At 58.2% G+C, this 22,458-nt stretch overlaps 3 protein-coding genes across 14 annotated transcripts in view; 2 read left to right on the top strand and 1 right to left on the bottom strand.

Annotated features, from left to right (window-relative positions):
* The first annotated feature begins 955 nt into the window (after positions 1-955).
* Positions 956-11,010, top strand: B4GALT2 (beta-1,4-galactosyltransferase 2). Of its 5 annotated transcripts, none has more exons than XM_061412211.1 (8): positions 956-1,045; positions 2,660-3,015; positions 3,218-3,453; positions 6,700-6,890; positions 7,032-7,154; positions 7,266-7,370; positions 9,179-9,262; positions 10,134-11,010. In XM_061412211.1, the coding sequence occupies exons 2-8, from the start codon at positions 2,712-2,714 to the stop codon at positions 10,282-10,284; spliced, it is 1,194 nt and encodes a 397-aa protein (XP_061268195.1). In that variant the 5' UTR covers positions 956-1,045; positions 2,660-2,711; the 3' UTR covers positions 10,285-11,010. The 5 variants fall into 5 exon arrangements, with proteins under 5 accessions (XP_061268195.1, XP_061268197.1, XP_061268198.1 ...); XM_061412213.1 differs by lacking the exon at positions 956-1,045 and adding an exon at positions 1,068-1,151; XM_061412210.1 differs by lacking the exon at positions 956-1,045 and adding an exon at positions 1,991-2,159.
* Positions 11,011-11,099: 89 nt separating this feature from the next.
* Positions 11,100-15,455, top strand: CCDC24 (coiled-coil domain containing 24). Of its 5 annotated transcripts, XM_061412216.1 has the most exons (9): positions 11,100-11,951; positions 12,164-12,339; positions 12,479-12,595; positions 13,267-13,344; positions 13,938-13,992; positions 14,486-14,555; positions 14,698-14,776; positions 14,860-15,128; positions 15,318-15,455. In XM_061412216.1, exons 1-8 carry the CDS (start codon positions 11,811-11,813, stop codon positions 15,095-15,097), a joined length of 954 nt encoding a protein of 317 aa, XP_061268200.1. In that variant the 5' UTR covers positions 11,100-11,810; the 3' UTR covers positions 15,098-15,128; positions 15,318-15,455. The 5 variants fall into 5 exon arrangements, with proteins under 5 accessions (XP_061268200.1, XP_061268202.1, XP_061268203.1 ...); XM_061412218.1 differs by having other exon boundaries at positions 11,100-11,936; positions 14,860-15,455; XM_061412219.1 differs by having other exon boundaries at positions 11,100-11,936; positions 12,164-12,359; positions 12,448-12,595; positions 13,270-13,344; positions 14,860-15,455.
* SLC6A9 (solute carrier family 6 member 9) overlaps positions 15,415-22,458 on the bottom strand; it is a 25,898-nt gene continuing 18,854 nt past the window's right edge. For all 4 annotated transcript variants that reach the window (XM_061412184.1, XM_061412186.1, XM_061412183.1 and 1 more), the window contains exons 5-13: positions 21,344-21,476; positions 21,015-21,149; positions 20,830-20,933; positions 20,183-20,420; positions 19,959-20,093; positions 19,745-19,844; positions 19,556-19,656; positions 16,824-16,994; positions 15,415-16,698 (exon numbers count right to left, since the gene is read on the bottom strand). In XM_061412184.1, the coding sequence (XP_061268168.1) occupies positions 16,504-16,698; positions 16,824-16,994; positions 19,556-19,656; positions 19,745-19,844; positions 19,959-20,093; positions 20,183-20,420; positions 20,830-20,933; positions 21,015-21,149; positions 21,344-21,476 (1,312 nt within the window). In that variant the 3' untranslated portion in view covers positions 15,415-16,503. The remainder of the gene's footprint in view (positions 16,699-16,823; positions 16,995-19,555; positions 19,657-19,744; positions 19,845-19,958; positions 20,094-20,182; positions 20,421-20,829; positions 20,934-21,014; positions 21,150-21,343; positions 21,477-22,458) is intronic.

The raw sequence follows: 22,458 nt of genomic DNA, 5'->3' as shown, positions 1-22,458 counted from the left end.
ACAGCACTGGCTCCTGGGTGGGAAGGGAGTGGTGCTGGGCTGAGGCCTCTGTAGCTCTAACCCTCTTTATTGAAGGAGCGAGTCTGGGGATGTGGGCCCCTTGCTTGATTGTGGGAGGAGGTGACCAACCCTATTCCCTCAGGGCTCTGGTCAGCTCAGCCCCAGTTGACTGCATTTATTACCTGGTTCTCCCCTCGGGCATCCAACCATCTCTTCCTCTGGGGCCTTGGAACCCTTTCATTCATCTGTGTTCATCCCTGCAGCATCCCATGCCAGTAACTAGTTTGACCTCATGTTCCCAGGGCTGTGCCCAGCTCCTCCCCCGCCTGTCCAACCTCTTACCCAACCTCCTGTTCCCCTAGAAGCCCCTGCCACACACACCGATTCACACCTTTAAGCGTCCTGCCCAACTAGCAGCCATCTCCACCGGTGGACCTTTTGATTCTGCTCCCATCGATGAGCCAACAAATTCCTGACCTCCCTGCCGAACTTCCAGGTGCCCTTGTTTGGCTGAGTTCGCGCTCCAACCAGACCCCATTCTTCCAAAACGGGTTTGACCCATCCACACCTCCGGTTCGGAGCCCTTGGATGAGTCTGATCAATTCCTCCTGCCCCTCCCTGGTCCTCGGTACCCTCGCTCCGCGGCCGCGCTCGGCGGCCAGCAGGGGCGGGCGTCGGAGGCGCGCGGCGGGTACGGGCGCGCTGGAGGCGGGGGCCGCGGGGACGCGCGCGCGGGCGCGCTGGCCGGGCCTGCCCCTCCGAGGCGCCGTAGCGCGGGAGGGAGGCGGCGGCGCTGTAGTCCGTCGGTCGGCGGGTCCGTGGGTCTGCCCGGCCGCCCGGCCCCGCCCTGCCCCCCGGGGCGGCTCGGCTCCATGGCCCGCGGCGGCGGCGGCGGCGGGAGGCGGCCTGGGGGCCGCGGGGGCCGCTGACCGGGAGGAGGAAGGCGGCGGGGCCGGGCCATGGGGAACGGAGCCGACCGCAGCCGCCGGAGCCCGGAATCCAGCCGGAGCCGGAGCGGCGCCCCCTGCTGAGCCCCGAGCGCTGGGTGAGAGGGGGGCGCTCGCGGCCCCCAGCTCGGGGCCCCGAGATTCCAGACCCGGCCCCACGAGGGGCGCCCCGAGCGCGGCCCCGAGATCCCCGCCCAGGACCCGGTGAGAGGCGCTGGCGGCCAGACCCCGGCCTGCCGTCACCCCACCCTACCCCCATCCCTCGGCTCCCCCCGTCCCCCTCGGGCTCCTCTGCCCGCCCCCAGCCAGCCTCCCTTATTGTCCTCGCTCCACCCCGGCCTCGTGGCGTGGGGAGGCGCTCCACTTACGTCGCCCCTTTGCCTCGACCCCCAACCCACATCCTCTTCTCCAAGCCCCCTCCCCCCCAGGCTCCACACCCACCTGGTCTTCGCTGCTTCCCTGTCCAGGGGTGCCACGTGTTCAGGCCACTCAGCCTTCCAGCCCCGCCCAAACTCACCTCGCAGCCTGACCGGCAGCCTGACCCAAAACCCCTGACCCGGAGGGAGTGGTGGGAGTGTTTGCACGTGGGTCGGGGTGTTGTGAGCTGCCAGAGAGCCTGTCTGTGTAACTGTGTAAGCCCGGGAGCGCGGCTTTGTTTGTGAGTGGGTGACTCGGGGCATTATTGTTACCGTCACCCAGGCGTGTCTGTGACTCTTAATGTAGTTCTCTGTGTATCTGAGTGCAGCTACAGTGTATCTGACTGTAGCTGGGACCCAGGGTGTTTGTGTGTGATAGATACTGTGTATCTGAGGGAGACTCAGCCTGCTCTCTGAAGGCCTGCCAGAAGTGCCCCCAGAAGTGTTACTGCTGTGGGACCCCCAGTTAGAGCCATGGCCCAGGCAAAACCCTCTCCTGACATGCTGTCTCCAGGGGCCAAGCATTTCCCTTTCTGGGACTCAGAACCAATCCTTGAGGTCTTATGGGAGGGATGTCCTGGGCCCCATCCTGTCTTTTCACCTCTTGCTCCAGAGGGAAGTGATCCCATAAACATCTTGTTCAAATTTGGGCCACCTGCATGCTGAGGTCCACTTCCCAGCCTTCTCCCAGATGGCCTGGCCTACTCCCCACTGGGACCTGACCAAAGAAATCACTGCCCACCCCCATGTTCCAGAAGGACTAAATGAAGTCTTGAGTACCAAGTGCTCTGGCATGGTAAATACTCAGTAAATGCTCTTCTTTCCTCAGACCAGGACTCCTGGGTTGAGGATGCTACCCTGTGGGCGTTTGTTCTCTGGGGCACAGAGAATCCGTGTGGGTCTGTACATAAGTGTGTTTCTGTGTTCAGATATGAGCTGGTGTGATCAGAGGTCATGTGCCCATGATCCATGGTTGGGGGGAGGGTGTGAAGTTGGGTAAGAAGGACACTGACCCAAGTGTGAGGGTAGGTGAGGCTCTCCATGTGTCTATGTGTCAGTGAGGATGAGGAAGGAAAGCACGTGTGGGTTAGTACTCAAGTGTGTGAAGATGCATGAGTAGTGAGTTGCCAGGGACCGTGTGTGTGTATTTACAGGTAGAATTTAAGTCAAGGGGTGTGAGCAGGTAAGTGTGAGCATGCACGTCTAAGAATGTGAGCAGTGCACAGAAGGTGGGTGGGTGGCCTTGCCCCTCTGGCCCTGACCTGCTGGGTGTGTCTCTCTCCCACCCCTGCTCAGGCCGGCAGCCGGATGCCCGGGCCCATTGGGCGGGCCGGCGGCCGCCTGCGGGATGAGCAGACTGCTGGGGGGGACGCTGGAGCGCGTGTGCAAGGCCGTGCTCCTTCTCTGCCTGCTGCACTTCCTCGTGGCCGTCATCCTCTACTTTGACGTCTACGCCCAGCACTTGGCCTTCTTCAGCCGCTTCAGTGCACGAGGCCCCTCCCGTGCCCTCCACCCAGCTGCCAGCAGCAGCACCAACTGCTCTCGGCCAAACGCCACTGCCCCCAGCTCCGGGCTCCCCGAGGCTCCCAGCGCCCAGCCTGGCCCCACGGCTCCTGTCCTGCCACCCTGTCCTGACTCGCCGCCTGGCCTTGGTGAGCCTGCGGGGTGGGGCTTGCCTCTAGAGGTGGACCAAGGTCTGGGGGAGTGGAGTCTTGACCCCCGGGGGCGCCGCAGGTGTTGTGTGTTGGTAGAGGGCTATTCCTGGGATTCCCTGGCCCACCCCAGGTAGAGGGAGGGGGCTGGCGTCCTTGGGTTCCGATGAAGACCTAATTCCTGCCCCTGTCCTGCCTGCAGTGGGCCGACTGCTGATTGAGTTCACCTCACCCATGCCCCTGGAGCGGGTGCAGAGGGAGAACCCAGGTGTCCTCCTCGGTGGCCGCTATACGCCTCCCGACTGCACCCCAGCCCAGACGGTGGCAGTCATCATCCCCTTCCGACACCGGGAACACCACCTACGCTACTGGCTCCACTACCTGCATCCCATCCTCAGGCGACAGCGACTACGCTATGGCATCTACGTCATCAACCAGGTGCGCAGCCGCAGCCTCCAGGCTGGTCACCGGCCACCAGGGAACCCCCGAGCACCTGTGGGGAGGGGCCCACGTGCCTGTTGGTGCGTCTGTGCGGTTGGGGGCATTCCTGGATGCCTGGATAGCTGTGTGGACATGCGATGTACGTGTGGGGGTCCGTGCATGTCACTGCGTGCACATGTGGGTTTGCATGTGCCTTCAGGGGATTGCATACGTGTTAGTGGTGGTGGACACACGGCCAGGTGTGCGTAGCCTCTGTTGTGGGTGAGTGCCATTGTTTACCTTTGGTAGGCCCCACCCCATGGTGGTGGTAGCTTAGGGTACACTGGCTATGAGATATTGAGGGTCCTGAGCAGAGAGAGAGTTAGACCTGAAAGAGAGATCAAGACTGCCTTAGGGCCAAGTGCTGAGCACAGCTGAGATCCAGGAATTCAGCTCAGGCTCCAAGCCCGCTGCCATGGGCCTGGCTGGGGCTGGCTTCTGGGGCCTGGAGAAGGTCTGATACAGGCCCTCCTCCCCACAGAGAATCCCCAGACTTGAACTTGGATCCCTTTAGACTCCAGGACAGTGGTGTGTCACTGGAGTAGGAGCAGGGAGCTGTGAAGCGACCAAGCGGCCCAGTTTAGCCCCAGGGTGGGAAAGTGACCATTGAGATGGGTCTTGAGGGATAAATAGGCATCAGCCAGTGCAGGGACTGGGGAAGGCAAGCATTCTAGGCAAGGGACAGAGGAGGCCCCAGGCCCCAGTGAGAGAACTGATCTCCTGTGTTTGGGAACTGTCAGCTGAGGCGAGAGATGCCACATGCAGGGTGGGTAGCAGAGGTGAGGTTGGGAGGACTAGTGGAGGCCACAGCCACAAGGGTCCCAGGAGGCATCTCAAGCAGCTGGATTCCAGCGTGAAAGTGATGGGGCGCCGTTTTGTCTTTTTTTGGCTATGCTGGGTCTTCACTGGGGGCAACGCAGGCTTTCTAGTTATGGTGTGGGCTCTAGAGTGTGTGGGCTCGGTAGCTGCAGTGCACAGGCTTAGTTGGGATCCCCATGGCATGTGGGATCTTAGTTCCCCAACCAGGGATCAAACCCATGTCCCTTACACTAGAAGGCAGATTCTTAACCCCTGGACCACCAGGGGAGTTCCCATAGTGAGGTTTTAGGGAGGGGGTAATGTGTATGTGTGCTTCTTAGAAAGATTGCTCTGACTACATGTGGACAATGGGGTGGAAGGGGAGTGGGAGGTAGGGCGCCTGGTTGGGAAGAGGCTACTGTGTTCAGGGTGGAGGTGGTGAATGTGCCTGTGAGTTGGGCAGGAGTCGTGCAGATGAGAGGAGAGATGTGATACAAGTAGCTGAGAGGAAAGGGAGGTGCCAGGACACCTTGAGGCTCTCTGTCTTGACTGCTGGCCCCATGTATGGTTGCGCCTGTGAGATGGGAACACAGGATCTGGGCCGGGTCTGGGGGAGAATGTGTCTTTTTTGCATGTGATGAGCTTGAGTGCCTGGGGGAAGTATAAGAGGAACGGTCAGCAGGCATTTGGACAAATGAACTGACCTAGGAGTGAAGTCTGAGGTGGAGAGGGATCTGGGAGCCACCAGTATATAGATGGTCCCTAAAACCAGCCATGTTCAGCCTGCCTGGGGTGGGGCCTGGGACCTGAGAGGAGAAAGCCAGCATGTAAGGAATGGGTGGAGAAAGACCACAGAGGCTGCAAGGGTTGGCCAGAAAGGTTCGAGGAGACCCAAGAGAACTTGGTGTCCCAGCACCCAGGAATAAGCGTCAAGAAGGCAGCGTGGCAGCTGCGTGAGCGCTGCTGGGGGAGTAAGGAAGGATGTAGACCGAGAAGCGTCCAGTGGATTTAGCAACAAGGTGGGCCCAGTGAGAGCCATTTCAGGGGCATGGTGGGGGCGGAAGCAGATTGCAGTGGGTTGCAGAAGGAATCAGATCTGACAAAATGCAAGTAGCCAATTGGAGACAACTCTTTATTAAAAAAAAAAAAAATTCTGCTGAGAAGGGAACGCAAAAGGTAGGGTGGGGTCTAAAGGAAGGGCTTTCTTTGGGTGAGAGAGAAATGGGCAGGTTTATGAGCCCTGTGGGAGAAACCTAGGGCTCCGGGGTGGTGAGAGAGGTTAGGAAGGAGTGCAGATGGAGAAAATGGACCATTGCTCCAAGGGCTGGTGGGAAAGAAGGTTCAGGGCAAGGAGGAAAGAGAGCAGGTGGGGCCGGGCCGTTCAGGGTCCAGGGGAGCAGCTCTTGCTCTCTTGGGCCCAGGTTGGCTGGTAGGGGGCTACTACTCCTCTCCTTCCAAGAGAGCCTACTCGAAGACCAGGAGCCTCTCTGGCTCCAGCCTGGAGATCATGGGTTGGCGCAGGGACTTCAGGGGCCAGCCAGCTCCTTCCATCAAACCCTCCTTCCTCTGGCCAGAATTCAGAGTTGGGGGCTGCATGGCCAGGAGGCCAACCTCAAGGAGACCTGATCCCACAGCCCCATTTCTTGGGGTACTCTAGGCTCACTATGCCTCTCATTTTATTGGGGAGACAAGTGAATTGAGCCTGGTCCCAGAGGCTGCCCAGGGAGTTGGACGTAGATCTACAAGAGCCAGAGGGGACAGGTGGCTCATCTTAGATGCTGGCCATTTGGGGACGTTCTTTGTTCATTTCACTCCATGACATGCTCAGTAGGGAAGCAGTGTGCTCAGGGCCACTCATCTTTAAGATCCTCACTGGCACAGAGAAGATGCCTGGCACTAAGGACAGGGCCAAGGGGCACGATTGAAGGAATGAATGAAATGACAGCCCTAAATTGCAACCGTTTGAATGGACCTGGCATAAGTGAAGCACAGGGGAGGGAATGAGTAATTATACTGGGGCGGGGAGGTTTGCTAACAGAGGCCTTTCCAGACATGAATTTGAAAAGTGGAGAAGGAGAGCATTCCAGACAGGGGCAACTGCTAACACTGAGGCCTGGAGGCAGGAAAGTCTGGCATGTTCTGGGGTTGTGGAGAAATACAGTATAGCTGGGCTTGAGGGGTCTGAGGTCATTGGCCAGAGAGGAGATGGAACCAAATTCTAAAAGGCTTTGCAAAGCTAGGTCTAAGATAAAGAGCTGGATTTGATCCCGAGAGTCTGGAGGCCCCGGTGGAGGATGAGTTGACGGGTAGTGCTAGGTCTGCAGGGACTACTCTGGACAGTGGTCAAGTGGCAGATGTTTCCAAGTCTCAGGCCCAGAGCCGACCTGTCTCCTCCACCAACCCCAGCACGGTGAGGACACCTTCAACCGGGCCAAGCTGCTCAACGTGGGTTTCCTAGAGGCACTCAAGGAGGACTCCACCTACAACTGCTTCATCTTCAGTGACGTGGACCTGGTCCCCATGGATGACCGCAACCTGTACCGCTGTGGTGACCAGCCCCGCCACTTTGCCATTGCCATGGACAAATTTGGCTTCCGGTGAGGGCTCCCTTCTCTGCTGGACCCAGGCCTCCCTGTCCCGCCCCGGCTGTCACTCCCAGCCCCTTCCCCTGCTTGTTGCCAGACCTCTATCTGGAATCCCCTCAGGTTCCTCATTGATGCATGTCTTCCGTGCCCCAGGCTGCCCTATGCTGGCTATTTCGGAGGTGTGTCGGGCCTGAATAAATCCCAGTTCCTGAGAATCAATGGCTTCCCCAACGAGTACTGGGGTTGGGGTGGTGAGGATGACGACATCTTCAACCGGTGAGCGGGGGTGGGGTGGGGAGTCGATGGGGTGTGGATGGTGGGCACAGATTGGGCGGGGCTCTTCGCCCATCCTGGTGCCCACTCCAGCCCGGCTGTCCTTGACCCCAGGATCTCCCTGGCTGGGATGAAGATCTCGCGTCCAGACATCCGCATAGGCCGCTACCGAATGATCAAGCACGACCGGGACAAGCATAACGAGCCCAACCCTCAAAGGTGACCCCCCAGCGCCCTCAACCCCAGCCGTCCTGGCCCCTTACCCATAGAGGTGACGTCCCAGTGCTGCTGATCCCCAGAGGTGATCCCAAGGCCCTGATCCTTGACTCCTGATGACTCCCAGCACCCCCACCCTTGGCCCTTAGTCCCCAGCTCTACTCTCACCCCTGGCCTGATTCTGCAAGTGACTGAAATTTAAAGGTGGGGCTCAAATTGTCACTGAGTAACTTGCATTTCTCTTGGGCGACCTCACTCCAGCCTGAACAGATAGGACAAGAGACAGCAGGCCCAGGGCACAGCTCCAGGGCCTAGGGACCCAACAGAGATTGCCCCGAGCAGTGTGGGGTGGCGGGAGTGGAAAGACACTGCTGAGCCCTCTGAGATTGAATAGGTGGCTGGTCTCTGAGGAGGAAGCCACATGGGTGTCTTAATGGTGGCTGGGAGAAATGCCTGAGGGTATGTGAGATGGGTGGTGGAGAGCAGGAGGCGTGTTAGGGGATCCAGAGCACTCAGACCTAATCCCTGCTGGGCAGCTTGTGTGAAATTCAGTCTAGGGAGGGAGACCAGCAGATACAGCACAAGGTGATTTGGGCAAGGTGCTGTCCTGGCAGAAGAGGGAGTGATGGTGGGAGGCTTCCTGGAGGCTGTTGTTCAGTTGCCAAGTTGTGTGTCCGACTCTTCATGACCCCATAGACTGCAGCATGCCAGGCTCCCCCGTCCTTCACCGTCTCCTGGAGTTTGCCCAAATTCATTCCATTGAATCGGTGATGCCATCCAACCATCTCATCCTCTGTCACCCTCTTCTACTTCTGCCTTCAGTCTTTCCCATCATCAGGGTCTTTTCCAATGAGTCAGCTGTTCACATCAGGTGGCCAAAGTACTGGAGCGTGGAGTATTCCTGGAGGAGGTGATGGTAAACTGGAGTTTGAAAAGAGTTATTCATTCTACAAATATTTGTCACACACCTACCTTGGGTACAGTACTGTATTCACCAGGCTGATGGAGGAGGCTAGTCTGGATAAAAGGAATCAGATGTGTAGGAGTCTGGAATGTGTACATCCATTGTATACGCTGAGAGCCTGAAACTCTTCATTATTACATTCTGAAGGCTGGGAGTGACAGGAGGGGGGTCACTGCTGATCCCAGGTTGGGAGTTTCAGTTTTGTCCCAGGGGTGCTGGGGAGTCACAGAGGGGCTTTCATGTGGGGAAGGGATGAGACCACATTTGGCTTTGGAAGGATCACCCTTTGAGTTTGAAGAAGGTGAAGGACTGGCAGGGCTGCTGAGTGGAGCAGGAGGAAAGTAGACCAGGCTCAAAGGAATCAGTGGAGCCCAGGGGGTATGCTGCATGTGAAACTGGCATGCACCCATCAGACCAGTACGAAGTTTTTCTCTGAAGCCAGGGTGTCAGAGTGGGGAGGGAGGTGGCCGTAATGATGTAGGGTTGATATCTGGCAAAAGCATGAAGTACTGGGCATCCAGGGAGCTGATGAAAAAGCAGTTAAGTTAATAACTGGTGAGTAGGGAAGGGACGACAGGCTGGGAGAAGAGGGGCTTTGGGGTATCTGAGGAGGGGCACTCAGTGTTAGGCTGGCTCCAGAGAGGGATCTGAAGTGAGCCAAGAAGGATGGAGAGGATCAAAACAGTTGGGATGAGGGTGGCAGTGGGGCTTTAGAAGCACAGGCCAGAGTCCATGCCTCGGTGCCATCCTTGGTTAGTGATATCTGCATGGCCGAGATAGCAAGTTATTTCTGGCTTAAGGAACTCTGTGGATGCTGGTTTCATCTAGCTGGTTGCTTTTGCCTCAGATCTAGGAGTTCTCCTGGATTCTTCTTGCTCTCAGCCTACATATCTGGACCATCAGCAGGTCTTATCAGTGCCGCCCCTGCAAGGTACCTGAGCCGGTCCACTTTTCCCTTTACTTCTGCACTAGTGCAGGCTCTTTGTAGCTCATGTTCCCTGGCCCTCCCTTTCCCAGACTGGGCTAAAAATCCCTCAGTGTTTTTTAACTCACAGAATAAAAAGCTGTTTCCTCTGACTTACAGAGGCTTGCCCATACATGCTCTAACCTCCCAGCTAATCTTACTCTGGGTTTTCTCCTTGGCCCATTAAGCTCTAGCCACTCTGCTGTGCAAATTCTCATTTTCAGTTTAGGGTCAGCCTGTGCTTTTACCTCTGCTGTCAGCTTGATGGCCCACACCCACCCCTTCCACGGCAGTCATCCTGTCTGCCGTTTCCCTCTGCTGTCTCCCTCAGTATTCTGGTGTCTTCCTTGTCTATTACTTGTCTGCCCTAGTGGTAAAGACTTGCCATGAGAGGAAGGACTTTGCAGTTCTGTTCATGGCTGTGACCTTGGTGCTTAGAGAGGGCCTGGCACACGGGGACTGCTCAATAAATAGATGGTGAAGGCATGATTAAAGGATGAGGAACAGAGAAGGTGGCACAGAGATGGTGGGTGTGGGGAGTAAAGATGATGCATACGATACAGGACACGTTGTATTTGAGGTGTCTGTGGGGTACCCTGTGTCTGGGTCTGCAGTGAGAGAAAAATTGGTGAGTGTGTCATGATTCTGGACTGAAGGGGGTGAGATCTCTGTTTTGAGGGTTGTTGCAAGAGCCAAAGGGCCCCAGGCAAGTGGAGGGGGTAGCGAGGAGAACTGAGTTACCCCAGGAAGATGCCAGGAGGGCATGAGCCTTGGGCCCAGTGATCCCTACTGGGTTTGGTGGTGAGCCCTGATCTAGACCCACTTCTATCCTGTCTAGGTTTACCAAGATTCAAAACACGAAGCTGACCATGAAGCGGGACGGCATCGGGTCAGTGCGGTACCAGGTCTTAGAGGTGTCTCGGCAACCACTCTTCACCAATATCACGGTGGACATTGGGCGGCCCCCTTCGTGGCCTCCTCGGGGATGACACCAGTGGACAAAGGCTCCCAGTGCCAAGGATTGCCTGTCAGAGGACTGACCTACAGCCTGGCTGGCAGCTGCTCTAGGGTGGATCCCCCAGGACTGAGACTGTGGGCTCTGTTTTCTGAGGGTCTTCAGTAGGCACCCCCCAGCTGCACTTGGAAGTTTCAGAACCTACTTTGGGGGAGCTTCCATCCTGGGCAGGCCCCTCAAGGGTGGCCGTCTCTGGGGTCAACCCTTCCTGCTCCTCCCTCCCCAGTTCAGCCCCCCTCACTGTCAGGGTTGGGTCAGCCCCTGCACTGCCTCGCTGAGTGGCCTGGGCCAGGTCACTCCACCTCTCTGTGCCTCAGTTTCCCCCCCTTGAGTCCCCTAGGGCCTAGAAGAGTGGGAGGTATGACTAGGGGGCAATGTCGCTTCCAGGGGGAATTCTCAGACCTGAGGATCCCCCACACTCCCAGGGGAGGGGAAACCTTTTTCACTCAACATTGTAGGGGGCAAACTCTGGGGTACCCCCTGCTGAGGAGCAGCCCCAGGAGGGGACCAGAGGGGGTGCTGTGTCACGGCCTGGGATCTTGGGGTTGGGCTTTGCATGGGGGCGGATGGGGCTTGGATCAGTTGGGTTCCAGCCCCACCCCGCCTCTCAGAGAGAAGGCAGTAGCCCCAGGACCGGCTCGTGTTTGTACATTGCACAGAAACTTGTGTGGGTGCTTTAGTAAAAAACGTGAATGGATAAGCCCTTTGTCTGTTTGGGGATGGGGATCTGGATCCCTAATCTCGGATCCTGGTGTGTTTGGGGAAGGGCGCCTGGCCCAATCTGTCTGGTCCGGACTGTCCTGGTTCCCCAAATCCCTAGAAGCGCAGGGGTTCACTAGACTTACGCGGGCTGGAAGGACAAATTTTACCCTGCCGCTGCCTCCTGGCCGGAAAAGGCAAGGAAGTAATAAACCCACCGGGCTCAAATTTCTCGGTTCTTTCACCTGCCCTGGCGTCTAAAGGTGCCCGGGGATGAAAGGTGCTTGGGGTCAGATTGATGTGCATGGTTGAGACTTGGAAACCACCTACCACGGCTGTGGGTTGGGCTTTGTTAGCTGGCACCGCCTGGAATGGGCGGGCCCGGGACTCTCTGGGGGCGGGGCTTGGGGCTAGCTGGCCCCGTTTCCCGGGTGACGGCCATGCGGAAGAGGCGGAGCTAGGGCCCCAGTCCCGCCGCCTGGCTCCCGGGGCCGCGACCTGAAACCGTGGCCTCCGAGAGTCGATCAGTAGTAGGGCAGAAGAGCGCCAGAGGCCAGCGGCTCTGGACCGAGCAACTCTAGTCGTGGGGACGGGAGGCAGAATAGAATGGGGCTTGGGAGAGGCCGGTCCGAGTGACAGGCTGGGGGCGTGGCCTGTGAGACCCGGAAGCGGGCGAGGCGTGAGTGGGCGTGCCCGGCCCTGGGCGACTGGCGGTATCCCAGTAACCCAGCGCTCGGACGGGGGGTCCCGCAGGTCCAAGCGTGCGGCCCCGAGTCTGGGGGGCGGCGGCGCGGGCGGGCCATGCCTGGGGACTCCCCGTCGCTGTGGGAACTGGTGGAAGAGCACGTTCCGCTCCCGGAGCGGCCCGAAGTGAAGAGAATTCTAGGGGAGACGACGGTGGATCTGAGCCTGGAGCTTCGGGCAGAGGTGGGGCGTAAGAAGGTGGGCCCCACGGCAGATCTGTCCCACGACTTGGATGATTTGCTCACCTTCTATGGGTCCCTAACCCTGCCCAGTAACTCTCGAGCTCTTGTCGGATCTCATTGTCCGCCTAACCCTCTCCAATTTAACTGCCCTGCGCCTCATTCCCCCAGCTCCCCTGCCTCCCTTCACTTCCCTCCGCAGTCACCGAGGTGTCCCAGCTCTCCTTGCAGGTGGTGATGTTACGATCATTGCTCCAAGAGGCTCGATCTAGCCAAGCCCCTGGATCACGCCCCACCTCTGACCTCTCCTCCCTTCTGGCACCACCGCCCCTCGTAAGAGATCTTGTGCGCCAGGAACTGCGGCAGCTGCTCCAAGGTCTCCGCCGGAAGGCCATCTGTGAGGGCAGGTTGGAGCTCCAGACCTGGGGCTGGGGCCTGTGTCCAGAACTCAGATGGGCTAGCCTGGCAACTGACAAGTGGCCAGGGTTACCTTTCCTGTGGTTCCCTGGAAGGAGCCCCTGAATTGCCTTTATGCATCTTCTGCAGGGACCAAACCCAGGCTTGGGTCCAGTATAGCCCCAGGGTCCTGCGCTTTGCCTTGGAGGAGCCCAGGCGTGATTTGCCAGAACAGGAGATGTTCCAGATGAGAGCTGGTGACCCCAGGTATAGTAATAGGAGAGGCGGGATCTGTCCTTGCTGAGCAACGGACCCCGGCCAGCTGGTAGGTCCCACCTGCGGGCATGGAGGAGCTCCTGGTCTGGGACTGACACTTCTACAGCCACCTGTGGTAGGAGTCAGCCCATGAGGGCTGCAGAGGCTCAGGAGACACGTGCCAACCCTGGGAGCTTGGTTCGATCTGGGTTTTAGAATATGAGGAACAGACTTCCAGACAGATACAAAGAGAAGCACTTTGCAGGACTAGGGTGCACTACACGCAGATATGAGTGGAAGGAAAGACTTCATCCAGTGGCCAGTTGTGCCTCAGGCTGGGACAACCAGGCTGTGAGGACTGGGGACTGAATGAGATAAATGAGCAGCAGCATGTTCATCAGTGAATGGTAGCAACTTACTTCTCACACATCCTTATGAAGGGGATGATGTCCCCTTCATAAGGGGACATCATGCTCAGAAAGGATGATCGACTTTCCCAGGCTCATACACAGTAAAGGGTGGCAGAACCCATGTGCAATCCCAGGCTCCAGATCTCCTCCTTTTAGTACCATCTTGTATTGCCTTTGTGAAAAAGCACAAAATTGTCTAGGAGAAATGGCATTTGTGTCCTGAAGTCCTGGGGTGAAGCAGCATGGGAGAGTGAGGTTGACTTCATCTGCCAGCAGCTGTCACCGGGACCTCAGTGTCATCAAGGACCAGCTGAACATGTCCCACATTGATCAGGTTGCTGGACACCTGCGGTGAGGCCCCCAAGTGTGTGCAGTGGGGGTGGAGACAGGCAGGGTGGGACTGTGGATGGACCCTGATGTACTGGGACTACTGGGAGGAGAGGGGAGGGAACACACCTGGCTGGGAGACCCAGGAGAGTGGGGCTGAGAGGTGGAAAGGGCAGGGTGCTGATGAGGTTGCTGCCAGGAAATCAGTCAAGTACAGATGCCTACATGGGCCTTGGCCTGAGGACTCTTATCCTGGGAGGTGGGAGAAGATGACACATAGCAGAGTTTTTAAAGCAGGGGCAGGGCTGTGATGCGGGAAAGAATGGAGGCAGGAGGACCCGCAAGTCTAGTCCTATCGTGTAGAAGAGAGAATGCTGCTCCTCAGGGTGGGCCCTGGGAGGCGGGCAAGGAGAGAGGACACACCCTGCCCAGGAAGAGGCTAGCGGGGCTGCAAGGCTGTGCTGGAACAGCATGAGGGCAGCAGAGGGAGAGGTGGGCTGTGATAGGAGGGCCCAGAGGAGGCTCCTGGGGAGGCCGGGGGTGGGGACCGCTTGGAGGGCTCTGCTGAGATACGGGTCTGCCACACTGCTTCCGGTGCTGCACTGTCCATGTCCCAGGGCCCTCCTGGAGGAAGAGTGCCGCGCGCTGGAGAGGGAGATTCCCATCCTGCAGGTGAGCTGCAGTCCTGGGCCGCCCTGCCCCCAGCCCTTCTGCTGAGCGTAGACACCCCTGTCTCTCACCCAGGGCATGAGATCCACACACATGGGTCTGTGTGTGTCTGTGCCTGCAGAGGTTGTGTGAACCCTGGGTCCGTTTTTCCCGTGTGCACACTTCTTATGTGTGTGATCCCTAAGTACGTGAACCCATATTCCAGTTGAGTCCCTAAGTCCGAGGTCAGCACTTTTAGATCAACTGCTGGGTCTGCCCAGGTCTTTTGCCTCCTTCTCTTCCCCAAGTCTGGATTCAGGCCTGCCACCCCCTTGCCAAGCTCAGCTTTTCAGGGAGAGGTTGGTGTTCCTCTCAGGAGTGCCCCCATGTGGTTGGGATGAAGAGACTGCACGGGCTGGTTCCTGCGCCCCACCATGGGGATCCTGGCCTGGGCACCCTGCCCAGACCTGCCCTGCCCCTGTCGTAAGGCCAGGCACTAAGCCAGCTCTCCCTGCAGCGCTGCCTGGAAGAAGAATATATAGGGGCCGCTCGGCCCTCTAAGCCAAGCCTAGAGCCCACCCTCGCAGGTGAGGACCCTAGCAGGCCCCAGAGCACCCAGCACTCTGTGCCACTCCCACCCCCCATCTCCCCCATGCCCCCCCGCCCCCCGCTCTTGTAACACACCCTGGAAGACTGGGCGCTGTGTCTCAGGTAGAACCTCTCCTCCAGAGCTAAAGGAACAGAAGGCAGCCATGCAACAGGAGCTGCAGTCACCCCTGAGGCCTTCCTGTGTCTCCTCCAGCCACAGGTAACCCAGAGCAGACAGATAGCTGGATGGGGCAGGCTGAGAGGCAGGCCACAGCCCCCTCACAGCTAATCCCTCCCATTCAGGCCACAGCCCTTAGGGTCCTCCAGCCAGGGCCCTGGACCCCTGTCTTGCCTCCACGGGGCTGCTGGAGTTTGGGCCAGGCCTCTCCAGTGCTGCCTGCCTGCTCCTCCTCTGGAGCACTGCCCCAAACCTCGCAGCCTGGCCTCCACCTGCCGCTGGGGACGGAAGATTCAGTGCAGCCCCAGGAAAAGGCCAGCTTCTACTCCGATGTCCAGTGCAGCTCCCCAGGCCCCAACCTGAAGGGCTGCTCAGGAAGGAGGCTTCAGCTTCGGTTGGCACTTGTCCTGTCTGCTACTGCCCCCTTTGAGCTTCCAGGGCCCAGCCTACTTCAGATCTAGTCTGGGATGAGCCCTCCCCAGGATTCCACTGCTGTCTGTCTGTCTGGCCCTCACTCTACCTTCTCACCAGGTCCTGGGTGTCCAGTCCTGACTGTCACAGCCTCTGGCATTTCTCCTCCCAGGTACACCCCCCCCCGCAAAGGCCTGGCAGAAGGTCTTGTCCCAGCCCTGACTCATGTCCCCCTGGAGGACCCAGACAAAGCACAGCAGCAGCACAGAGACAGGAATAGAAATTTCATTAAAACCTATGGACTTTAAAATCCTAGTGGTGCGCGGATGGTCGGGGGTGGGAGGCACACCATTATTGCTACAGAGGATTAGAGGCGGCTCTTCCGGGGCTGTCACTGCACAGAGGGGCACGGAGGATGGACACACAGACACTCCAGGGCTTGGGGGAAGGAGTTCTGGCTCCAGAGAGGGGCTGGGGCACGTGGGCTGGGGCAATTTGGCACGTGAACAAGGGTAGCCCAGTTTGGGAAGACTGGGCTGTAGCCTGGTGGTGGTAGGAAAGCGGGTGTCATGTAGGGTCCCCTTCCCTGGGGCTCTGGGCTCAAACCTCCTGCTGAGCATCACCCCACCCCTACCCCCCAGAAACGAGTTCTTTGGGTGGGCTGTTGGGTCATGGGCCTCTGCTGGGCTGGCCCTGACAGCCAGTGCTGGAAGGAGGCGCAGAGACCTCAGAGCCGCCAAGTGAGGTGCAGGTGGGCCTGGAAGACAGATTGGGCCTGAGGCCAAGGGTGAGGGGGTGGCAACCACAGATAATACAATTTTTACAAAAATAATCACACAGACAAAAGGGCCGAGCCGCACAGCCTGACCCGTAACACTGCACAGCCCCCCGGCTCCTCACCCTGCCTCCAGGTAGGAAGATCTGAATTAGCCTGGGCGGAGGCTGGGGTCCACCCCAAGGGCAGGAACACTGGTCAGGAGGCCAAAGGCTCAGGGCAAGGGACAGGTAGGAGACCCACCCAGAACCTCAGCTCAGGGCAAAGTATGGGGGCATCAGAGGCCACGTGAAGCCCAGCAGGCCTCTGGGGACCTGGCCTGAGACCCCTCCAAAGTGCAATTGGGCCCCCCAGCAACCCCGCCATCACCCACACCCCCCAGCTGCCATCTTGGCATCCAAAGGACCTGTAAACACTAGGGACACGAGCACGAATGACCGCGCTAGCAGTGGTGGCCAAGGTGGCAGGGGCCACCCCTGGCCAGGGCATGGTGGGGGCAGGCGGGGACACCTATCCACCGTCTCCCCAGTCTTTGTGTTGGGAGCACGGGGTGGGGGTGGGGCATGCCCCCCAGCAGCTGTGCTCATATCCGGGAGTCCTGCAGACGGCTGGAGCCATTACTGCCCACCATGGGAATCTGGGCCTTGTCTGGGTGCAGCGGCTGGACCTCAAGCCCGTCTTCAGGGGAGGGTGCAATGGTGGGGGCATAGCGCCCTGTTCGGTGCTCCAGGAGGGCGGGACCCCAGTCTCTGCTTGGCTTTGTTGCATTTTTCAAACGCTGCAGGAGAGGTAGGTATGGGGGAGGGACAGGTGGGCAGAGTGCATCAGAAGGGAGCCCTGGAGCGCCATCCATCCATCCACCCCCTTCTGATTCACCTGGCTGCCCCTGTCCCAACCCCTCACCTGGAGGAGGGTGTCCCCATCTGTTCTGCAGAACTGGAACAGGGCGTAGAGTGGAATGCAAATGACAGAGGACAGAGCCATGAGGAAGCCAATGGCCACGGCCCAGCTTGGATACTGGTATTGGTTGTAGGTGATTGGCTGGTACTGGATCACCGAGAAGATGAGAATGAACTGCAAAGAGTGGGGGTTGGGAGTGGGCGTGAGTCCTGCCCAGCCCCACCCCGGCCTTAGGCCTCCTATCAGCACTGCTCCCCTCCCTCTCCAGCTTCCCAGAATAGAAAGGGGCATCTCAGGGAGGGCAGGGTTGACATCAACGTTTGGGTAGTGGAAGCTGATGGCACCAGGGGTCCAGGGTATGATGGGCAGGTGGGCACTGTGGAAGGGGAGGGGTCTGGCTTCTGGATAATCCTGAAGCAGCGAGAAACTGTTCAGCTGCCATGGCCCTTGGAAGTCAGTTCTACTCAAAGATTTGCAGTGGCCCCCAACTGCCTGCTGAAGTAAGGCCGAATCCACGGCCTTTAAGGCTTCAATGGTATTTTCCATCTACTAAGTGTTTTTTGAATGTTTCCTCCAGACCTGGGAGCTCCTGGGATTGCATCAGCTCTAGGTCTTCAGTGCCCAACACAGCGCCTGGCACAATCTTATGTGCTGATCTGAACTGACTTATGCAGGGAGGTGGGAGCAATGGGGGAAAGGAAAGGGAGGAGTACTGCCAGGCTATGGCTGCAGAGACAGCAATGGACAGCCGGGGGGAGCTCCGGAGCCTAGAAACCGTGTCAGGTTGGGGGTGCTCTCAGGAACCTCTGTGGAAAGAGCCGAGGGACACCAGAGATAAAGCCTAGAGTTGCAGCAACAAAAATACTACAGGAAGTGGAAAGATGGGCAGGTGGCTCATGGGCCACCCGGAGGGCCTGGGGCAGTGGGTGCTGCTTGCCAGGAGGCCTCAGCATACACCTCCCAAGCCTTCAGCTGCATCCTGGAGCTCAGGCCCCTCCAGCCTTTTTAGTGACTAAATTCTAGAACTCAAGACCTGTATCCACTCGGGGAATGCTGCACTTAGAGGAGCTTATAACAAGTTTCCTGAATGGAACTAGAGCCTGATCTAATGTGTGGACAAATTCTTTATTTGAGCTGATAAAAGGATGGAGTTTGTAAAAAAAAAATTTTTTAAAGATCTTTTTAGCACTATGAAGAAGTAAAGCCTCCAAAGAAAACTAACAGCCCAGAAGCACGCATCCACAGAGCCTGGCATCCTCACCCGAAGGTGATTCCAGCCTGGCTTTCTGAGCACAGAGAGCATGCTGCGGGCTTTGCCTCAGTTTCCTGGAGACACTGGACCCAGGCTGCCTCCTGCCTCCTGCCCTGCCTGGGCAGTGCCCTGGGTCTCCCCACAGGGCAGCAGCTTCCTGGGAGCCCTGGAGGATGAGCTCCCCCAGGGCAGGTCCTGGGCCAAAGCCGCAACCCCCGAGGGCACAGCACTCGGCCGTGGCGTCTGCCCTCCCCCGCCTCCCACCGCTTACAGGACACTTCCGCTCCTCCTGTTTCAAAGCTGGGCCAGTGGCCAGAGCTGGTGCCTGTGCCAGGCTCGGGAAGATCCCACACCCCATGTGATGGAGGCCTCAGCCCTCAGGGGCCTTTTTTTTTTTTCCCAGAAACATGAGCCAAAGTGGAAATCTGGTGCTGACCTCTCTGCAGCACAGAGGAGCTGGCACGATAGGGGGCACGACTCCAGACACTGCCCGGACCATCGGGCTGACCCCTCTGTCACTCAGAGATGGCCCTACCTCTTTTCTGTGGAGGGACCATTATACTAGTAAATTCCTCCCCCCAGCCCCCGACTTCTCACCCTGATCATAAAGGACCAAATCAGGTTTGTAGTCCATAGACCACTCCTCCTCCTAAACTTGTTTCTAGTGCAGCATGGGCCCAGCACACAGGCTCCAGATCAAACCACCTGCTTCGCACGAGGGCTCTGACTCTTAGAAGCTGTATAACGTTGGGTCAACTACTTAACATCTCAGGGCCTCAGTTTCCTCATCTGTAAAGTGGGGATAATAACGAAACCATGGAGAGTTGTATCATGAGACTTAGTATATTGTTCTTGGTCATGGTGGGCTTTTTCCACCAGACCTCCCTGCTGGGGGGTCTGTCTTCCAGGTGTTGAATACTGGTGGAAACCCAGAACTCCCCCTCCCAAGCCAGCCCATTCCAGGGTGGCTTAGGAGGGTGTCCCGGATCCTGAGCTGATACCTGACTTGCACAGCCTGCTTCTGGAACATGCATTCACACCACATATCCTGAGCACTCCAAGCACCTCAGCTATAAGGGACTAGAGATACAAGCTCAGCGAGGCTGTCAGAGGCCCAATGCCAATGTCAGTCATGGTTCCTGAGACTCCTCTGGGGGGATGCCAGGTGGAAATACCAGGGAGAGAGGGCCGGCTCTCAGCTGCTGCCAGCCTATTTTCCCCTTCTGAAGCTGCGCACTGTCTTCTGTCAAATACAGGGCCCTGTGCTCCCTTCCTAACCCAAGGCCAGGGCTTGGGTGGTTCTGAGTCTGCACACCTGTCTGCCTCTATACAGCTTTGCTCAGACTTCCAATAACCAGAGCTGTGGGTGTGGAGCCCCCAGGGGGAGCTCTGGCCTGAAGAGCTCGTGCTCTTCCTTGGCTGGTTCCCAACAGAAAGACGCTCGCCACGGGGGCAGCAGGGGAGGGACCAGCGAGGAACTTACAAAGATGATAGCTGGTGAGACGAAGCGCCAGCAGATCTGGAAGAAGAGGGGTGGTGGGAACCCCAGCATCATCTGGATGTCCTGGAAGTAGTTCTGGTGCCCTGAAGAGAGGGAGGTCAGCAGCCCACAGGACAGCATAAGCAGGCCAAGGGATGGGACATGGAAGGCCGTGGAGGCTTGGGCACTTACCGTAAATGTACATGATGGACACACACATGATACAAGAGATGATGACCAAGGAGAAGCTGGCCGCATAGTTGTCCATCAGCAGCAGCCAGTAGATGCCTGCCTATGGGCCAGTGGGCAGCTGAGTCAGGGGTGCCTGAGGCTACGGTCCCCGTCTCTCCCCTGTCTTCCCCCCATACCCTGGCAACTCCCACCCAGCCTTTCCCTTGGTTCTTACTTGGCTGGTAAGAGGGATGCCCAGAAGGAAGCCAGCCACAGCCACGCCCAAGGTCACGTAAGTCTTTTTCTGCAGGATCCACTCATTCCCTACCTCATCCACAATGGCTGTGACCAACGTTTCTAGGAGGCAAAACTGCAGGATTCGGCCATCAGAGCAGGGGCCTACCCTTGGCCCCGCCTCCTCCTGCCCCCAGCCACAGGCCCGAGTCCCGCACCTCGTACCTGAGTGCCCAGCCCCAGCAAGATGAGCATGAAGAAGAAGAGCAGGGACCAGAGTGGGGAGATGGGCAGCAGTGTGAGGGCCTCTGGGTATGCCACGAAGGCCAGGCCCGGGCCGTGGTCTGCCACGCGGGACACATCCACACCCAGGTGATTGGCCATGAAGCCCAGGATGGAGAAGATGACGAAGCCGGCATAGACACTGGTGGCACAGTTAGTGATGCTGATGATGACACTGTCTCTAATGGGGAGGGAAGCACGTGGTCAGGACATGCAGCTTAGTTCCTCCTGCCCAATTTGGGCCAGGCCGGGAGACTTGGAGACGGGGAAAGTTCTAGGAACAAAAGCACCCCCATTCTCATCTCTGGTCTGTTCTGGGCCTCCTTAAGTGGGCTTGAGGCTCTGAGTCCTTACAGACCCCTGGGGCATCACTGTCGGCACCCCTTCTCTCTTCTGCCTAAGTGTTCTCTGTTCTGCAACGACTGGATCCAGACCCAGCACTGCCAGGATCTCCAGGCTGTGAGCGGAAGGGAGGGTCCTGGCAGGCCAGGAGGCTGCACTGGATCTGGTGGGTCTGGGGGAAGCAGGGTCAGGCTGCAGAGAGGGCAGGAGCAAGGGAGCAGCCCCAGCGCCGGCAGGGAGACTCTCACCGGTAACAGTTGTTGTGGAACTTGTTGTAGGAAGCCATGGTGACAAGGCCGCCCCACGCGCAGCCCAGCGAGTAGAAGATCTGGGAGGCGGCGTCCCCCCAGACCTGCAGGAGGAGCTGCGCTCAGAGGCTGGCGTCTCTCTGCCCCTCCCCATCCCTCCAGGTCACCTTCCACCCACAGCCCACCTTGGCCTCCAGAATCTTGTCCCACTGTGGGGTCAGGTAGTACATGATGCCCGTGAAGGCTCCTTCCAGGGTCACGCCACGGATGAACAGGATGGTCAGCACCACGTAGGGGAATGTGGCAGTAAAGTACACCACCTGGGGGTGAGAGGGGCCCCACTGGACTCCTTTGGGCTCTTCCCACCCCGCTCAACCAGCACGGGTCCTCTGGTCCCTCTTTCCATCCTACATGCTTTCATCACTCCCCCACCAACCCACCCACTCACAAAACCCAGGCAGGGGAGGCAGGATATTTCTGGGTGGGCACAGATCCTGGAAGGAGGGGGACTTACTTTCCCTGAAGACTTGACCCCTCGGATGAGGCAGAGGAAGACGACCACCCAGGAGACACCAAGGCAGCCGAGGAGGGGCAACCGCACCTCCCCGAAGTTTCCGATGTCATCCGACAGCTTCAGCACGTAGAGCCTGGAAGGGGATACTCTGTCACTGAGGGCCAGCCCCGCCGTCCAGCAACACATTCCTAAGGCCCAGGGCCCAGCCTGGCAGCTCCCTCCTTTCTCACGGAATCCCGGCAGCTGGCTTGTCTGAGATGGGAGCCTTGGCAAGGCCCCAGCCACAGCCTGCTCAGCCCGCTCTGCCTGCTGCCTCTCCCAGGATCCTCGAGGCCACACCCCAGGCCTGGGCTAGCTTCCTCAGCCCCTGGGGTGTGGAGGTCTCCCTGTCCCTGCTCAGACCTGTCCCAGGTCTTTCCTTTAGAAAGGCCCTCTCCTCCAGACTGGACATACCCTATCTGGTGTCACCTCCTCCAGGGAGCCTTCTGTGACCTTTTCACCCACACTAGTCCTCCAACTCTGATGAACAGAGGGAGGCAGTGGAGTACTGAGGAAAGACGGAGGCTTCCCAGGTGGCACTAGTTGTAAAGAACCCGCCTGTCAATGCAGGAGACTTAAGAGAGATGGGTTTGATCTCAGGGTTGGGGAGATCCCCTAGAGGAGGAAATGGCAACCCATTCCAGTATTCTTGTCTGGAGAATCCCATGGACAGAGGAGCATGCAGGGCTATAGTCCCTGGAGTCACAAAGAGTTGGACATGACTAAAGCGACTTATCATACACACTGGAGCATGCAGGCCTAGACTTGAACCTGAATTCCTCTCCTGAGTGTGCATGACTCCCTCTGGAGCCCTATGCCATGTCAGCTGTGTTTGTTCAATCAACTGGACATTGATGTGCCAAGCCCTTGCTAGATGCTGGGCATATTGACCTAAATCAGGTATTGTGGGCACTGCCAGGAGTGTCTTAACCCCATGGGGAGGAGCACACTGGAAGTATTACTGGAAGAGGGGAGGCTTGAGCCAAAGTTTCAAGGATGGGGAGAAAGTGGGTGAAGAGAAATGAAAGCACACGCCAGGCTGAGGGCTTGGGTCAGGGTCAGGTCATGACCCAGCA

The sequence above is a fragment of the Bos javanicus genome, chromosome 3 (genome assembly GCF_032452875.1).
Source record: "Bos javanicus breed banteng chromosome 3, ARS-OSU_banteng_1.0, whole genome shotgun sequence".
Taxonomy (NCBI): Eukaryota; Metazoa; Chordata; class Mammalia; order Artiodactyla; family Bovidae; genus Bos; species Bos javanicus.
The sequence above is the reverse complement of the archived record's forward strand: the minus strand, read 5'-3'. Positions and strand labels throughout refer to the sequence as shown.

Excerpts from the sequence above, each read along its gene's own strand:
- CCDC24 (XM_061412219.1), top strand. The coding sequence starts at position 11,811 with ATGCCTGGGGACTCCCCGTCGCTGTGGGAACTGGTGGAAGAGCACGTT. Across the intron at positions 12,360-12,447 it reads GTTGGAGCTCCAGACCTGGG|CCCCTGAATTGCCTTTATGC; the intron begins GCTGGGGCCTGT and ends CCCTGGAAGGAG. Across the intron at positions 14,556-14,697 it reads CCTAGAGCCCACCCTCGCAG|AGCTAAAGGAACAGAAGGCA; the intron begins GTGAGGACCCTA and ends CCTCTCCTCCAG.
- B4GALT2 (XM_061412211.1), top strand. The coding sequence starts at position 2,712 with ATGAGCAGACTGCTGGGGGGGACGCTGGAGCGCGTGTGCAAGGCCGTG. Across the intron at positions 6,891-7,031 it reads ATGGACAAATTTGGCTTCCG|GCTGCCCTATGCTGGCTATT; the intron begins GTGAGGGCTCCC and ends TCCGTGCCCCAG. Across the intron at positions 9,263-10,133 it reads ATCAGTGCCGCCCCTGCAAG|GTTTACCAAGATTCAAAACA; the intron begins GTACCTGAGCCG and ends TATCCTGTCTAG.